This window comes from Pinus tabuliformis, chromosome J, assembly GCF_031772625.1.
Source record: "Pinus tabuliformis cultivar Carrire ecotype Pingquan chromosome J, CPIR1, whole genome shotgun sequence".
Taxonomy (NCBI): domain Eukaryota; kingdom Viridiplantae; phylum Streptophyta; class Pinopsida; order Pinales; family Pinaceae; genus Pinus; species Pinus tabuliformis.
The window spans coordinates 1,167,654,647-1,167,673,557 of NC_142295.1; the positions used below are offsets into that span (position 1 = coordinate 1,167,654,647).

The window sequence follows — 18,911 nt, forward strand, 5'->3', positions numbered from 1 at the left end:
AGTAACGTCATTAAGTAACCTTGATGCGTAAATGATATTTTTTCTTACTGATGTGATGAGATGTTAGGATAGACATGTTACAATTACAAAGTCATGAAAGGAATTCCGATCTTCGCACGTGAATAAGTGCTACAAAATATTATGTTGGATTTCATATTTTAATCCATGGAGTTACTTTTGACCTTCCTATTTACAAGGTTTTATTTATAGTTGTAAATTTTACGCAGACCTAAATTTAATGAATTACTGGATGTTAAACGAACTAATTTGGTGGCAGCCTCTAATGTCCCCTTCGAACTAATATGTTAAGATAATATATGATTTTTTCTTACATATAATTTGTTAGTTAGTTAAGATTAATTTCGGTAAAATCTATCAAATCTGATAGTCTTTTAGTCATTTCTAAGATATAAAATATAAAAACAAATTTTTTTTTGGTATGTCTTGACTTATTTTAGGTAAAAAGCTAATTTATCTGGCATAAATTCAGATATATGCTTGTTCCAAGCAGCCATAAGTGTCTTGAATTATTTTGCAAGGTTAAATAGTGAAAGGAACAAAAACTATAGTGCATAGCTACAAGTACAACCAGTCAAAAAAGATTCAACACATTTCAATTAAATTATGAAAAATTGATTAAAAATGTTAAATGAAATTCCTGAATTTTCAGTGCTTTTTTCCTCAAAAAATTTAAATTCACTACTTATTCTAATTGGATACCTTATATTTATCAACATGTGCACCAACAAGGATTAAATTTAATAAAAAGAAGAATGAAATACCTCTTTCCACCAACAAACTTAAAGTTACTAATAATCTGAATGAATGCCCCAAACTTAGTTGTCTTTGCAACAGCAAGCCTAAATTTTCTAAGAATTTGAATGAAACCTAAATTTGATTAAGAGTGTTTGGACATGAAATTTATGGTTTTATCGAATTAAAGCCATTACAGTAATCAACCTGGTTACTATATTTGACATTATTGAATTAAAATACATGCCATTGTTTTGTAATGTGAAACATTGAAGGGAAGAAAAACTAAGATGCAGAGCTACATGTACAACCGGTCAAAAAGATTCAATGCACTTCAATTTAAATCAAATTCTGCAAAATTCACTTAAAAATGTTATGAAATTTCGGAAATTCTTTTTCCGACCAAAAGTTTAAATTCACTATTTCTTCTAATCGAATACCTTGGATTTATCGACCTTTGCAACAACAAAGCTTACATTTAATGAGAAGATAAATGAAATACCTCTTTCCACCAGCAAACTTAAAAACATCATCGGTAAATTTACTAAGAATTAGAATGAAACCCAAATTTGATTGAGATTCTTTGGACATGAAACTTATGGTTTTGTCCAATTAAAGCCGTGACATTATCGAATTAAAGCCATGACAATAATCTGGCCTGGTTACTATATTTGATTTTTTCTCCGATTCTCCGATAAGGTTCTTGATATAGGTAAGGATTACTCTTTTTGTTCCACAATCCAATTTGTGTTTATCACAGTGGTAATCCTTATAGTTTTGATTCCTTCAGATATATTTTACAAATACACATATCAGAGAGGATTAAATTCATGGGGTATTTCCATCATCTATGTTGGACTTTTGTTTCGATCACATTTGTTAGTCGTAGCCAGCATGACAAACCATTCTTAGTTTTAAGGTTTTATCATAATCAAAACCTTTGGGCATCTTCCATTGGGACCCTGGAAACATTATTCTTTAAAAGTAGAAATACGATATATTTGGTCATCCTCATTTACTCTATTTCAATTTGTAAAGGTGTAACGAAAACTTCTAATTGACTCTTGAAAGGTCTATACCTACAATCAAACTTGTTTAGGGGATCTACGGTCTGCCTAGCATCCCTGAATAGAATTTGGATGTGTCGCTTATGACAAGGATGCCCCCAATTTGTTATACATATCAATTTCATTGAACCATCAAGTGATTTGAACCGCGAAAACCATTACCATTGCAGGTAGTCCATGGTTAGGTCAAATGTTTGAAACATTGACTATGTGAGAAAATGGAGCCATGATAGATACAAGAGATCCAACACATATATACAATTACAACAATTTATACATGGGCAATGCAACAAACTAAAAACACCTTGCATCAGATGCCTTGAATCCAAAATGGTATGATAGTGAACCAAAAAAAGAAAAGGCCTCCTATCGATGGAGGGGTCACGAAGGCATTTATGGCAGCGATAAAGAAGAGTTATAGTCCAGATTCAAAGAAAACATCTCTCATCTAAACTCCATTTGCCCAATTTTCATATGGGTCAGGTGTTTTGGGACAATGGAGGCATGTGTGTTGGTCATCGTCACAAAGATTCAATAGACTGGTGGCATAGTTCTTTGACGTATTAGAGGGATTTTAATACCTAAAATTTTATTCAAGCAGTGAAGAGAAACCAATTGGGTTGTAATACGGCAGAAACATTCATTGTACACTTTATCTTTTTGTCAGAAAGACCCTAGGTACAAGGATGTTACTTTTAAAAATGGGATCAATGTACGGATGACATTTGGAGGCTGTGGGGATAGGTGGGTGCTACGAGTACACGAACAACCCACAATAATCGAGCCTGGTTACTCTGTTTTTTAATCTGTTTGGTGAGGGCCTTCTATCCTTGTATCCCTATGTCATACGCCATAGATCAATGGGCTATCATCTTCTTCAACTAGAACAATACTGGTAGATAATTGAACAACAAAATGGTATAAAAATCATCCAGCTTTCTCAAGTCCTTCGGTATATTAAAGAAAAAAACACACAGTTGGAATACCTTTAAACCTTGCTCCTTGCATAATTTACCATCAACATTAAGAAATATCATTGATTTTAAGAGAGATGTACGTTCCGAAGAAGAGGAGAAAACGTAGGTTAAAATCCTGGATATCTTGGATTTCGCTGCTACCAATGAAGCTCGAACGACAGGGCTAGAGACTCCCAAAGCACAAATCATAGGATTTAGTTGCAAGGGATATGAGGGAAAATGCGGTAGATTGCAGTAAATCGAGGAGGCTATTGCAATGAAAATGTGGGGTGTTCAAAATCCACACTTAAATTTCAGCCTTGAATGTGATTTGAGTGTGTACATGCGACCCCTGAGATGCCTATGATCCATGAATGTATGGCCTAGGTTGTGATTTGAGTGTGTACGGTACATCATGCAACCCCTAAAATGCCGATGTATAATCCCCTGAGATGCCTATGATCCATGAATGTATGGCCTGGGTTGTGATTTGAGTGTGTACGGTACATCGTGCAACCCCTAAAATGCCGATATAGAATCCATGAATATATGGCCTAAATCTGTCTTTTAAAAATATTAATTAGTCTACAAAATTGGAAATGTTTGTTACCGTCATTAATATATATATAATTAATAATTAGCCGGACTACCTAAGTTTTGTTAATAACCTTCAAATGCAAACAAAATGATCATTTCATTACTATTTTATAAAATTATAAATAAAAAACTATCATTTCAAACATGCATCGCAAACATTTATAACAAATATTTTTATTAGTTACATGCGCGACTGTCTATGGGATTCACGCGATCATTAAGTTCGGCATTTACTGAATGTAATAAAATTTAATAGTTAAGAGCCTACATTTCACCGGCCTTCCTACATTAAAGATGTAAGAAACTACTTTAACGCTATTTTATAAATGGGAATCTGCCTCAGTTTAGGGCTTAAATACAGGAACACAAGACCTAAATCTCCCATACAGGAATCTTGAGAAGCCCGAAATTGCGCAGTGTAGATTTCCTGTGTCACGGCGGATCTTCGCGGCAAGCCAGTGTCCATCATGGGCTTGCGCTGTCTCGTCGACGGTGGCAATAAATGTTGAGGGGATGGGGACGCCTGAAGTAAGGCCAATGCGACACGGCGACGGCCTCCCATGTGATCGCACGTTCTACGAACGGGGCCCTACTTGGCAGTGTGTCCTGGCAAGGGCTAACCAGCCATATATTGTGTATTAAATGCTGGCTCATCTATGTATGTCAATCAAGTTATGGGGGGCGCATACATATCCATGGAACGGACTCCGGCGGCCACCTCGCGTTTCCGGTGACATATGCGGGACCCACCAACCGCGGGCCCGCCCGGCCCGTCTCGTTCTTTGACATCGGCATTTCTCCCCGCGCGCCAAAACTCCATTCACAACCGTTCGAAATCGGTCTACGTAAGAGCTCTGTTTCATTCCCGCTACATTCCTGTTGCCCTCCACGCCCGACCCTAGCCAAGCAATATCTGGATCTGTAGATCCAGGGTCGGAAATATAAGCTGGAGAGAGAGTCGATGCGTTGAACGATGGATAATAAGGGCTATATTTTATAAACCGCCCAACATCGAGGACCTCCCTCTGGTTTCAGATCTGTACAACGTCCACCATTATGGTGACCTGTGCCCTGGGTAATCACATGCGAAAGATTTGGTGGGCACAACATGAACTCCACAAAGGTAATTTTTGATGCAGGTCCAGATAGATCGCCTGATCCCACCGAAGAATTATTGCGTCAAGAGAGACTTCTTTCTTACTCGCTGATCCGGTGGAAGGAAAAACAAAGTTTGTTTTAAAAATGAGGCTCGATGGAATCGCAGAGCAGGATGATGGAGATCCGACTCATAAGAAGGCAGGTATGGGCGGTCGTCCCTCAGATCCGAATGAAGGAGAACTGATCCAAATTTTTATTAAATCCCTGACTGCCCAGTCAGGGAGTATGAGGATCGGGATCTGAGAATGATTACCAGTTTTGCAGTAGAAGATCCATCAACAGATAGGTATCCCAAAACATTTGCAAATATTACAAGTTTCGCAGCAGAAGTTCCATCAACAGATAGGTATCCTTAAACATTTTCAAAGTTTGATTTATGCGGGGAAACTTTTGCAAGAAGGAATCAAGTTACAGGACTATGGCATAGGAACTGATTCTACCATCATCCCAAAATCACGTCAAGAAGAGACCTGTGTTGCCTTGACATTTATGTTTGAAAATAGAGTAATTTTTTATGGAAATTTAAGGTCTTGACATTTGTGTTTGAAAATATAATGAAGGTTTAATAGTAGATTAAATCTACAAATGCACTCAAATTGGCTTTCCAAACAGATTGGTATTGAGATATATTAATATTCAAATCGAAAAGATGTACATCATGTATATATTATTTGGGCCAAAAGCTAAAACAGAGCATATTTGTCTTAAAAAATTCCATAGACCCTTTAACTACGATGCGAGTGATAAAGGTCACAGCAATGTCACATAACAAGAAAATAGAGAAATTAAAAGCAGTAAGGCAAATACAAGTTTTATTCTAACAATACTTGCATGTCAACTCAGTTCCTGAGTTTTGCTTTCAATCCTATGTTGGTTTTTTGGATGGTACAATTCATAATTTTGTAAGCAATCACAGTTTCAACTAAGGAACTCTTGTGCAAGTATCAAAGCGATTTTAGAAAAGGTTCTAATTCTATTTTCTATTTACTATTTTGAGCACATTAAGCTGTTCCTGAATCCTAACCAGCACCCATTTTGAAATGCAGTATTAAAATTCATACATTCAAATTTTGTTTTTAAACAGTGTTGTACCATATATTCAGAATTTGATTCTGAATATTGTGATGTACCGTGCGCAACACAAATTAAAAGAGATGTATCACATGTATTATACAAGTAAACCAAAATGGAAAGAAAATAGCTATGGTAAATCCATCTCAACCCCAGAAGTTTGCACCTAAAGCTTTTGTAATTCCCTTGGTGCTTTATAGTTCCCAGGTCAAAAAGGGATTAAAGATGGATTCATGCTATACCCCTGGTGCTTTATATATCCCACGTCAAGATGGGATTTAAGATGGATTTATGTTAGTAGCTAAAAAAGAGCAACCTTGTTTATACAAAACACAACCGTCCAGCCCTCCAATGGTACTCATACTAAAATTCTGAACCATTTTAATAATATACTTGTAGATATGATACCGCTTTCAATGATTGCTTGAATTCATTTTATATCTAGTTACAATGGACAGGCAAGAGCTTCTATTTCTAGTTTCCCTGTCTCTTTCACTCAAAGAGAATAAGCACACTGCCATCATGGAATCCTCCAACATAGCCATCTGCAGCTTCCACATCCATATTCAAATGGATGTTGGTCATAGACCTCAACCTTCGGTCACTGATAGCCGTTTGCAATATCAACATGGAAGGTCCATAGAATAGACTCATCTGCCTTGCCATGATTATAATCTGCTAAGTATATCTGTTCAATACGATTCTACAATAATTCCGGATTAGAGGGCCACCCTTGTGGTAAGTCATAACACATCAGAGAGCTTTAATGCTACCCTTACGCCTAAGACCCTCATAGCCTAAAACCTTAGGCGATGTTTGATAGCACTGCAGTGAATGCAGAAATGGGAAATGAACATTTTCACATATCCACAAAAGAAGCTCTGCTAAACAACAAGACAAAAACGCTCTGTTTTTAAGACAAAGAAGCTCTGTTTTTAAGACTAGATGCTGGCATATGGGGAGGCCGCAAGAGTGCTTCATGGGCAGCCCTTAAAGAAAATGAATGTGCAATTGATAAAGAACCGATAAGATCAATCCAGCATGTACTAGCAAGGCAATAACCTGTAGCTGCGTCCAGAACTGTTTACTGTCCTTTGTTTCCTTGTGGCAATGGTAAACATTTTGAGGTTAAAATCTGAAAACTAAATTCATTAGTTGATTGGGTGCTTGTTGAAAGGATTATGCAACAAGTGCCAGGCCAATATTAGGTGATTGTCAAAGTGATTATTCAACAACAATGCATCCAAGGCAATATAAGCATATAAATTTTACATATTATTTCAGTACATCTCTGTAACTACTATTTGAAGAATGGCAAAAATGCATGGATGCTGTTCACATGTCGAAGAAGAAAAAATATTTAGAACTATGATTCCGAAAGACTGAACTCCATAAAAGGAAAGTTCCTTAAAACATTCCTGCCTCTTCCTACTATTTGTCTGGAAGTAGCTGTTGTCAACTGGACCAAAGCTCAGGTATAAAGGGAAAAAAATGGAACTGCTAAATGCATTGAAAGTTTAGGGATTTTCCTTTTGCAAGTTTCCCAAAAGCCAAACCTTCATTCATACAAAGTTCTGTTTAGATACTCTTCAAGTAACCAAGAAGTAAGCAACTCTTGTATTGCATGCCAACATTTAATACAAAAGAAAAGTAAAGTATTTTGCCACCCTTGAACATATGTATACTATGATAAATGAATTTATTACTTTATGAATTGAAGAGATTTGACCCTTATCTGTAAAACAATGATCCAATACAACAAATCACTAATGCAAACAACAACTTTACCTGTAGGCTGTGAAATGTGAGACCTTCTCTGAAGTCATAGGAACCGCCTTGCCATCGACTTCTCTTATATCAACAAATGGCTGATATCTGTAATCTGCTCTGTATTTGCCATTTTCAGTAGCCCAAGAGGAAGCATCCCATATTGATCCATATACCCAAAGTGGCCTCAATGGATAAGTAGATGAAATTCTTCTTGGGTACTTTCGGATAGCAATATCATCTACATAGAAGCTGCCATAGATCAACATGGTGAGTTGGATCAGAGCTGCAATGCAACCAAAAACTACATAGAATTTTACACAGAAATCAGGCTTACATGATATAACTTGGAGTCCAGAGAAGGCTGTAGTTATGGAAGTCTTGAGTTGGGTCAAACCAGAGATGAAATTTCAACTCCCTGCCTGTGAGAACCTGCCCATCCCCTGTTCCATTTATGTAAACATTGGTCTGTAAGGTGTAGGGTTTTCCTGGTGTTGTCCCCAGGAACTCAATGTCTATTTCGTCATGGTGACCTGGGTACTCCTGGTTATTGGAGAGCTGCAAAGGCACACAGAAATACTTGCATGTGATCATTGTACAAAAATAGCAGCTCACACCCAGCTAGACCTCTCCCTGGTAAACATATGATCAATGGACATAAACCCATCTCTCAGATGTTCCTTGATATATACCTATAAGAAGCTACCCCATATCTGATAAGTACCTTCGTAAATACACATAAGAGACTAGCATTTACACATAAGAGACAGTAATCTCGCACACTACATAGATAAGAGATTCATACATCAATTTGGTATTGGCTTGGCTGTGACCTCAAAATAATTAGAAGAGGATAGATAAGAGATTCATACACTAACTTGGTATTGGCTTGACTGTAACCTTGAAATTAGAAAATAACAATGATAAAAACACTAATACAAACCCATCTATACCAACAGTCACTTAAATCTGCATTCGGCATATGGAAATACCATGCACCTCCAAATTATTATTTAGGACGTAAGATTTATGTAATATGCATCAGCCACCATGTTTCTAAAATGCAGCTCCATTTTCTTTATGCAACTTGAATGACATTAGCAATCCTCATGAACAAACCAAGTTCCAGGAAAAGATAATTTAACGCTGAAATGCAACTTACATAGAGTGCTGCGATGACTCCAGCTGTATAACCTGCCTGTAGCTTAATAGCAGCACTGAAGAATCCAGACTTATAGGCCTCCAAAGACTTGAATCCACTACCTGAAATTATTCAACAGCAGATCTCTTGGATCAGGAAGAATACCAGAGCTAGCTGATGAGTTAAGGAGAATCCAAAACCATGGCTAACATCCAAAAACAATCAAAGTTCCAGCAATCAATGGCAAGATGACAAATATTCGAGCTAATGAGTATTCATGGATATCATATGGGCATAACCCTATAAAGGGATCTCCTAATCCAAGAACATGTTGTGTGCATGATGGGTTGAAAATGTTTTTGGATATGTACAACATTATCTAATTTCAATTTTGTATGGTTATTGTATTGAGCTATTGAAATCTTTTTGTTGAACTCAAAGCATATAAAATCTCAGTGTAAATGTTGGCTGACAAACTCCAAGATAAATCACTGCTCTGTTTTGCCACAACATCCATCACCAATAACTCCCTGGGATTATGTTGGTCGAGTCCAACATCAAAAATTCATCAGCTAATCTTTCTCAAACTTCTGATGACCATCTCATGTTACCAAGTACAGGCACAAGATAATCCATTTTCAAGAACCAGCGTATGACAATGAACAGGAAATTTTATAAAAACCTAGCCTTTGTGTTTGACATCTTAATGGGCCTGTTCATTGTGGGTCTGCAAAATACAGCGTTTGCAAGTGTCATTCCTACCGGTAACTGCAAGCTGGGATTTGCAGTAATCTCTGGCAAAATATTTCAAACAGATAAGGGCATCAATCTTTTAATAAGTAAATCACTCATATCAGGGTTTCGTTGCCTAATTTCTCATGCATAGTTGTCATATATATTGGTGTCAGTGACTGGGCTCTCAAACATGTCTAAGGATTTCTTCACCTCCAAACATCTAACACAATTGTTGTCGAAGGTCATCAGCACTTTGCAAATAATACAGTGTTCCTTTAGCATCCATTACTACAGATTGCTACACCTGTTACAGCAGATATTTGCACCTGTTACAGTAGATGTTTTACATCTGATACATCAGGTTTCCAGCATCCACTACAACAAACATTTTACATATGTTACAACAACATTTTGTGGGTGTTTGTTAACAAGGTGAATCTATGACCACCATTTTAAAACTTCAAGTACCCATGATCTCCACAAAGCCTCTGTTTTACATCTTCTAGTCTGATGTGATATCTACAACAATTTGTCAGGTGTGGTGTCTGAAACAATTGTAGGCACTCACTTCTGAAATTGCATTTCATGAGCGTTTGTCAAGAGGGCAAATCTGTTATTGCCATTTTACAACTTCAGGTGCCCATGATCTCACAAAGCTTCTGCTTCATATTCTACTCTAGGTTGTCATCTACAATAGTTGTCTTGTGTGGTGTCTGCAACAAATCTGGGTATCAACTTCTGAAATTATGGATTGCAACTATTATGTTCCCTAGCATTTTTGGCTTTCACATACTCTTATGATGCTTGCTTTGCTCATCATCATGGACATTTTACAAAAGTTTATAAATTTTTCTTGAACCTTCATGTCAAAACCCCTTATTAATGAAATTTCAGTCTAGGGCAATTAATGCAACTTCAGAAATTTCACCTCATAATGGAGGTTTCCTGGATTTAATCCCTCTGTGCTTTCAGCCTTAGAGTTGATCTGATATTTTTAATTTACAGCAGCAAACAGTGGGCCACGCTTCACTTCACTTCAACCCAACACATTAGGCAGCTCAAAAGAAAAGATACCAAACATATGCCAACAACTTTCAGCCCTTAGAGCACACTTTTAAAGCATATACCAGATCTGGAAATCACTTTATTACAACAGAAAATCTGCTCTCTTATCTTCTAGTTATGTGTTAAAGCACTTCAATTTCAACCCTATTTTATGTCAAATCAGAATGAACAAGTGCTGGAAATTACCCAATGGAAAATACAATGCTAATTGAAAATCAGTTAAACAACTTTAGATGGTTGGAAACTTCAGATATATATATATATATATATATATATATATATATATATATATATATATAAAGAGAGAGAATAAATGAACTACATATACATACCACAGCTTTATCACAAAGGCAGTACAAACCCTAGGTAGGGAAAACCATGAAAACACTAACCACCACCAAGGATCCACACAATGCTAGCATCAACACCAGCATGTCCTCCTTGGCTTCAACACTTGTCTCCCAGCACTGTCCAAGATGTTTCCTCCTCAATCAAATATCACAAGTAGCACTAGGGTTTCCAATACCCTAGTCTTCTTCTCTCACACGAGCTAAAAGAGCAATGCTTTCTTATCCTCTACAATTTATCACAAACACTAGTTTCTTTGCCTCCTTTAGGATGAAATACTAACCTTAGCAAAACCTTGAACTGCTCCAAGAACCTAGCACTCCAGGACACAGAGATAATATGATGAAGTGTACAAAGAGAAAAAGGGACAAGTTCACTGCACTACCCACATCTCAAAGACAATATGATCAAATCAATGTATAAAAGAACTCTCTCCTTTATTTATATGAGAGGGAAGAAGGCCAACAATATAAAGTGGGGCTAAACATCTGCAAGCAACCTAACTATACACAAGACTATATATATATACTGATTTTCAAAACACTTGCCATTTATGTTTCAGAACAATATCCATATCAGTGCAACTTAGCAATAAAATAAAACAGTTAAAAAAGAGAAAATTTGAGAGTTCCTGCTCAAACGTTTTATGCAGACTATGTTATATAAATTTCTCCCCATGCTCATAAATCCATATGTGGATATGTTGTTTTGCCATTTCCTGAAATTTTCATGGTGTGATTTCTGCAACCTGTATCCATATCCTCACTCCAGGTGACACAGGACCTTACTGGCATATTACTATACTAAATTCATGATTCCAAGAGAAAGAGATCTTGTGAAGATGCCAAATACACAACTCATTATAAGGACTTCTCTTACACAACTCATTATAAGGAGAAGCTAGTGGCAAATCAATGAGCCAAAGTCCAATGACACAAAACGAGCTGTGATCATTGATAGTTGCAAATTGTGGAGCTAGGGAGGCATGCCTTCAGAGGGAGCAGCCTTGAGAAACTTGTCACTGTAAATTGGTTCTTGCACGATTGAGTTGATCTTTGGTTGTGTTCTTACCAAGTGTGGTAAGTTACATTCTGAGTGGATCCTAAGTATGATATCATTGAAAACATGAATTCCAGTAAAATATATTTAAGGGTATATATACCATCCAAAAAGATGTAAAACTTACAATACAATACAATTGAAATATATATATATATATATATATATATATATATATATATATATCAGAGTGGGTTTATATATTTGTGTGAGAGGCACAATTTTGTTGTGAAGAAATTTTCACTTTTTGGAGTCACTATATGGCGGGGATACATTAATTAAATATCTGTTAATGCATTACATTATGTCACTATATGTGTAACTCGGTTTATAAAAACCTCAACTTTAAAAACTATGTACTTTTCTTGATCCCCGTTTTAGATATATTATTTCACTTGGTCAAATGTAAAGTGATATTCATTTTAAACTTTGAAGTTTTAAGAGAGCTTCGAACTCATTGTAACGTTTCTTTGTAAAAGACTCTGCTTTACTTACTAGTTTGGATGTGAAAGATGCATGTACATGAGGGTAACGGAATGCTGTAAAGGTTACCTAAATTGCCATTGAGCAGGTAGTGGTGTACAAGTACTTGAGCTCTGAACAGTTTAGGGTTGTTGCTAGTTTTGGGTTGTTACAAGTGGGAACATTGTTTAGTTTTGGCATGCTATTGAAGGGTTCTTGCCATATTGTGTGGATATTGAATGGAGCATTGTTCTAAATGTTTGATAACCTACTCTGTTCCATCAGGATTCTTGTAGTTGCTGTGTATATGTTAATAAGCATGGTATTTTGTTACATCTTTCTTCGTTACACTTTGATGAGTATGGATGGTGATGATGTACTTCCCTGTTATGGTTTATGGCATGCTTTTTATGGTTGCACATCACCGTTGATTCTGGTGTAAAGTCAATAGTGAGTGTTCTTGATTAGATGATTAGCTATGGTCATTAGCTGAGTTAGACCTGTGGTAACGAGATGGCCAATATTATGGGGCATTACGCTTTAAATTTGTAGTTGTTATTGTTGGTGTCATTCTTGCAAATTCCAAAGCCTTAGTTTTTGGTTCCGGTGCTGGAAACATGGGACACTAGACTCTAGAGCATTTCTTGTGCTTGTAAGAAAGGTGTCCTAGTTGGAAGATTAGTGTGGGTGTGATGAAAAAGCGACATGTCAAGAAAAACAAATGTCAAGAAAATGGGGGATTAAGCTTTTTGAAGCAAAATTTATCATTATGATTTTGACAAAGTTTACGGACTCCATATTTTTAATCTTTTAGGCAATTTTGAAAGATGAGCGTTTCTTCACTTGTGTTCTTTATTTATTAACTTTATTTATTAAGATTATGGCATCTTCAAAGGCATCATGGGCATGTAGGGCTTCATTGATATATGCGTACATTGCATCATTCTAGGGCAAACCATGTACCTAAGAAAATTAACTTCATACTAGGTTAGAGTTTGTCATTATTATGCATCAATGTTCCTAGGAGGGTTTCATGGTATGGAATTCTTCATCTCACATTAGATTACGCATCAACTATTTTTGGCCTGTCATCATATAGATATGGATATAGCTAGGGTTTGCATCAGAAATGACTTATACTTCTTAAATGTTGTGAAAAGCAACAAACCAGATGTAAATAACCTTCTTTTGTTACTTTCATTTATTCCCATGGCATGACTTATACTTCTTAAATGTTGTGAAAAGCAACAAACCAGATGTAAATAACCTTCTTTTGTTACTTTCATTTATTCCCATGGCATCCATCCAGGTGGAAATCAACACTATTAAAGAGGTAGCATCTAAAACTTGAAATTAAAATTAAATTCATACAAAGCTACAATAATATTCGTTGAACCACTAGTAGGTTAAGAATAATTAGTTCACCTCAAATATAATGTACATAATTGGACACATGAATTCAGTTATAACATGATTGGACATCTAAGGTGAATGATATTACAAAACCAAAAAAAAAGTACATTAACGAGTACTTTACTGAAAGAACCACGGTATGAGAATCCCAAGAAAAATGACAACCATGGTGTATACACATAGTTGAGACCTATATCGATGATGATCAATGTTTGCCAATGGAATGAACGATGATCCTGAATCATCTCTGGCACCTGCATCTACACTTGAGATTGCTCCAACCATTAGATCAGTAGAGATTTTATGGATCTCCGCAAGGTGCTTTATCGAAAAAGAATTAAATCGAGCACTCCAGATTTTTGCCTCTCTGTAGAGGGGCTTCAAATTGTCTGCGCGAACATTGTAGATGCCTTCCATGTGATTACAGATTAAATCTGAGTTTGTCAGCACTGTTATGTTATTCACCCCATTGTGTTTTGCCTCTTTTAAACCTGCAACAAGTGTAATGTAGTATGCTTCGTTATTGGTTGTCTTTCCCTGCACTTTCCATATTCTATAAATCACATGATTTTTTGCCCCATTGTGAAGGACAAATTTTAAAGATGTTGGACCCGGATTGGGGCGTCATGATACTTCAATGCACAGTGTCCACTTTTCCACCATTCTGTGGGCTTAGAAGCACTGCATAGTGACAACAACAAAATAGATTCATGTTAGAATACTTTAACATGACAAAATATCCTCATTGAAATTGATTATTTTTATGCTACCTCAAGTCTGAATGCACATCCTTGAAAAATAATAGAAAATCAAATATCAGTGATAAGACTTAGAGGATGCACATCCTCAGCATCAGCAAGTGTCAGAGGATGAGTCCTCTACCACAATTTGGCTTGACAGCTCTTCAGGTTAATTTTGTTTGGTTTATCCTTCAGTAGAATAACTAATTTTTGCATGAAATGTGATGCAGTCTAAAGAGTGTTTGTCTCCCTGACTTTGGATGTTAGCCATGGCTTTGGATTCTCCTTAACTCATCAGTTAGCTCTGGTATTCTTCCTGATCCAAGAGATCTGCTGTTGAATAATTTCAGGTAGTATCTGATTTGAGTTTGAGTCATGATGGCAAAGGAGAGCTCTCACTCTATTAAGTACCGCATCAATATTTGTAATTTGTTTGTGCTGTTGTAAAACGTTGAGAAAACCCATACGAAACAGAGAAGTAGAGCAACAGATCTCCACGTGATCAACTTTCTTGAAAACCAGTCATGTTCTGAAGCAAGGGGATGAAGAATGGGACCACTTAAAAGCTTCTTTTTGCCTCTTCGTTTTTGTCTTGTTGTTTAGCAGAGCTTCTTTTGTGGATATGTGAAAATGTTCATTTCCCATTTCTGCATTCACTGCAGTGCTATCAAACATCGCCTAAGGTTTTAGGCTATGAGGGTCTTAGGCGTAAGGGTAGCATTAAAGCTCTCTGATGTGTTATGACTTACCACAAGGGTGGCCCTCTAATCCGGAATTATTGTAGAATCGTATTGAACAGATATACTTAGCAGATTATAATCATGGCAAGGCAGATGAGTCTATTCTATGGACCTTCCATGTTGATATTGCAAACGGCTATCAGTGACCGAAGGCTGAGGTCTATGACCAACATCCATTTGAATATGGATGTGGAAGCTGCAGATGGCTATGTTGGAGGATTCCATGATGGCAATGTGCTTATTCTCTTTGCCTGAAAGAGACAGGGAAACTAGAAATAGAAGCTCTTGCCTGTCCATTGTAACTAGATATAAAATGAATTCAAGCAATCATTGAAAGCGGTATCATATCTACAAGTATATTATTAAAATGGTTCAGAATTTTAGTATGAGTACCATTGGAGGGCTGGACGGTTGTGTTTTGTATAAACAAGGTTGCTCTTTTTGTAGCTACTAACATAAATCCATCTTAAATCCCATCTTGACGTGGGATATATAAAGCACCAGGGGTATAGCATGAATCCATCTTTAATCCCTTTTTGACCTGGGATCTATAAAGCGCCAGGGGAATTACAAAAGCTTTAGGTGCAAACTTCTGGGGTTGAGATGGATTTACCATAGCTATTTTCTTTCCATTTTGGTTTACTTGTATAATACATGTGATACATCTCTTTTAATTTGTGTTGCGCACGGTACATCACAATATTCAGAATCAAATTCTGAATATATGGTACAACACTGTTTAAAAACAAAATTTGAATGTATGAATTTTAATACTGCATTTCAAAATGGGTGCTGGTTAGGATTCAGGAACAGCATAATGTGCTCAGAATAGTAAATAGAAAATAGAATTAGAACCTTTTCTAAAATCGCTTTGATACTTGCACAAGAGTTCCTTGTAACATCCAAAAAACCAACATAGGATTGAAAGCAAAACTCAGGAACTGAGTTGACATGCAAGTATTGTTAGAATAAAACTTGTATTTGCCTTACTGCTTTTAATTTCTCTATTTTCTTGTTATGTGACATTGCTGTGACCTTTATCACTCGCATCGTAGTTAAAGGGTCTATGGAATTTTTTAAGACAAATATGCTCTGTTTCAGCTTTTGGCCCAAATAATATATACATGATGTACATCTTTTCGATTTGAATATTAATATATCTCAATACCAATCTGTTTGGGAGGCCAATTTGAGTGCATTTGTAGATTTAATCCACTATTAAACCTTCAATATATTTTCAAACACAAATGTCAAGACCTTAAATTTCCATAAAAAATTACTCTATTTTCAAACATAAATGTCAAGGCAACACAGGTCTCTTCTTGACGTGATTTTGGGATGATGGTAGAATCAGTTCCTATGCCATAGTCCTGTAACTTGATTCCTTCTTGCAAAAGTTTCCCCGCATAAATCAAACTTTGAAAATGTTTAAGGATACCTATCTGTTGATGGAACTTCTGCTGCGAAACTTGTAATATTTGCAAATGTTTTGGGATACCTATCTGTTGATGGATCTTCTACTGCAAAACTGGTAATCATTCTCAGATCCCGATCCTCGATTTAATAAAAATTTGGATCAGTTCTCCTTCATTCGGATCTGAGGGACGACCGCCCATACCTGCCTTCTTATGAGTCGGATCTCCATCATCCTGCTCTGCGATTCCATCGAGCCTCATTTTTAAAACAAACTTTGTTTTTCCTTCCACCGGATCAGCGAGTAAGAAAGAAGTCTCTCTTGACGCAATAATTCTTCAGTGGGATCAAGCGATCTATCTGGACCTGCATAAAAAATTACCTTTGTGGAGTTCATGTTGTGCCCACCAAATCTTTCGCATGTGATTACCCAGGGCACAGGTCACCATAATGGTGGACGTTGTACAGATCTGAAACCAGAGGGAGGTCCTCGATGTTGGGCGGTTTATAAAATATAGCCCTTATTATCCATCGTTCAGCGCATCGACTCTCTCTCCAGCTTATATTTCCGACCCTGGATCTACAGATCCACATATTGCTTGGCTAGGGTCGGGCCTGGAGGGCAACAGGAATGTAGCGGGAATGAAACAGAGCTCTTGCGCAGACCGATTTCGAACGGTTGTGAATGGAGTTTTGGCGCGCGGGGAGAAATGCCGATGTCAAAGAACGAGACGGGGCGGGCGGGCCCGCGGTTGGTGGGTCCCGCGTATGTCACCGGAAACGCGAGGTGGCCGCCGGAGTCCGTTCCATGGATATGTATGCGCCCCCCATAACTTAATTGACATACATAGATGGGCCAGCATTTAATACACAATATATGGCTGGTTAGCCCTTGCCGTGTGTCCTCAGTGCATGAACTCACAGTGCATGAACTCACAGAGTCACAGGTCTCCTCTCTTTAAATTAGCCTAGCTCACCTGGAAGGTCACAATTTCAAGAACGTTTTGCCTACGTGGTAGAAGTATAATCTGTAATTTGCTATGGAAGAGCGTCACGGAGGTGGGCGAGAGGGAGCACGGAGGCTCCTTTTCCAAGTGAATTATTTGTCGAATCTGTTTGCTTTGCTGCGCCGCGTGAGATTCGAACGGGCGACAAGTGTCTGGGACCGAAGTCGGGTGGTAAAATTGGCTGCGGATCCATGACGACAAGAGGTGGAACCCAGTGGAGCAGGGCCATCGTTCGCAACTATGTTTGCAGGCTCAAGAAAACCCACGGCTAAAACCGAGTATTTAACTGCAGTGGGAATTCGCAGAAAATGGGATCAGTGTCTGTCAAAGCAAAGCCCTTGAAAACGACCGCTGCTAGCAAGGAGCCCGTTAGTCGGCTGAGGGGAGCGCCGTCCTGGTACGAGGAAGAAGAACCCATCGTGGCTTCACGTATGCAAAGCCTGAGGTTGGTCGTCCCAGGAGGTCAGCGGCTGGACACGCCCGTTTTGTTAGAAGAGGCCGCAGACTACATCGTGGCGCTTAACATGCAGGTTCAGGCCATGCAGACACTCGCAAACTGCTACACAAATTCGAGTGCTCATGCTCCTTGTCATGTTTAGAAACAATGTCACAAGGTGCTCTTGCTCCTTGACAGGCATTTTGCAGGTGGCTAGTTATATTTATGCCCAGGAGATAAACAAAAACATAGGGGCGTTTGAAAAGACACGGGTCATTAGTGAAATTAGATTTCTGTTAGATTTCTGTAAATCTTATGTCTTCAATAATGGAGACGAATGTACTGCGGCTGCTCCTTTGCTTATCCATTGTTAATTCTGCTCTTTAAATCTGTAAGTGTATGTACCTTTGGCTGCTAACAAACTAAAACTCCACATTCTGGATTTCTCTGTCTTCTTGATACCTTTCAGATGCTATGGCCGGTGGAATTGAAGCCTAAATCTATAGGCTTGCTTTTTTCTTTATTGTGCAACAGGGAATGTTCAGTGTGTGATTTGTGTATCAGATTTTTGTTGCATTGTGTCTCTGCGTTTCCGTATGAAGCTGACAGTAAAATGTAGATTCGCTGTGTAATGGTCAGGATTATCAACGAAATAGTTTCTTTCAAATCCTAATAGTTTTTTTCGAATACAAATCTTAATAGTTATTTTCAAATCCAAATTTATCAATATGGGAATTCACTAAAAATATGAATTCACCAAAATCGGAATTCAATTAAAAAATAATTGGAATTCACATTTTTTTTAATTAATTCACTAAAAAAATTATGAATTTCAATTCACTACAATGTGACCTACGATTTAAATTTAAAATACATTTTTTAAACTATTTTCTGAACATACAATTTAAGTAATACATTTCTGAAATGGATTCAGCTGTTTTGAAAATACATTTTAGAATTTATAGATGATTGCAGCCATTCTA

At 37.3% G+C, this 18,911-nt stretch overlaps 1 protein-coding gene across 1 annotated transcript; it reads right to left on the reverse strand.

Annotated features, from left to right (window-relative positions):
- Positions 1 to 4,045: 4,045 nt before the first annotated feature.
- Positions 4,046 to 16,748, reverse strand: LOC149231240 (putative xyloglucan endotransglucosylase/hydrolase protein 32). Its single transcript, XM_089381580.1, has 5 exons — positions 16,691 to 16,748; positions 8,532 to 8,632; positions 7,707 to 7,927; positions 7,391 to 7,621; positions 4,046 to 4,292 (listed from the first exon to the last, which is right to left on the reverse strand). Exons 1-5 carry the CDS (start codon positions 16,746 to 16,748, stop codon positions 4,046 to 4,048), a joined length of 858 nt encoding a protein of 285 aa, XP_089237706.1.
- Between the last annotated feature and the right edge of the window lie 2,163 nt (positions 16,749 to 18,911).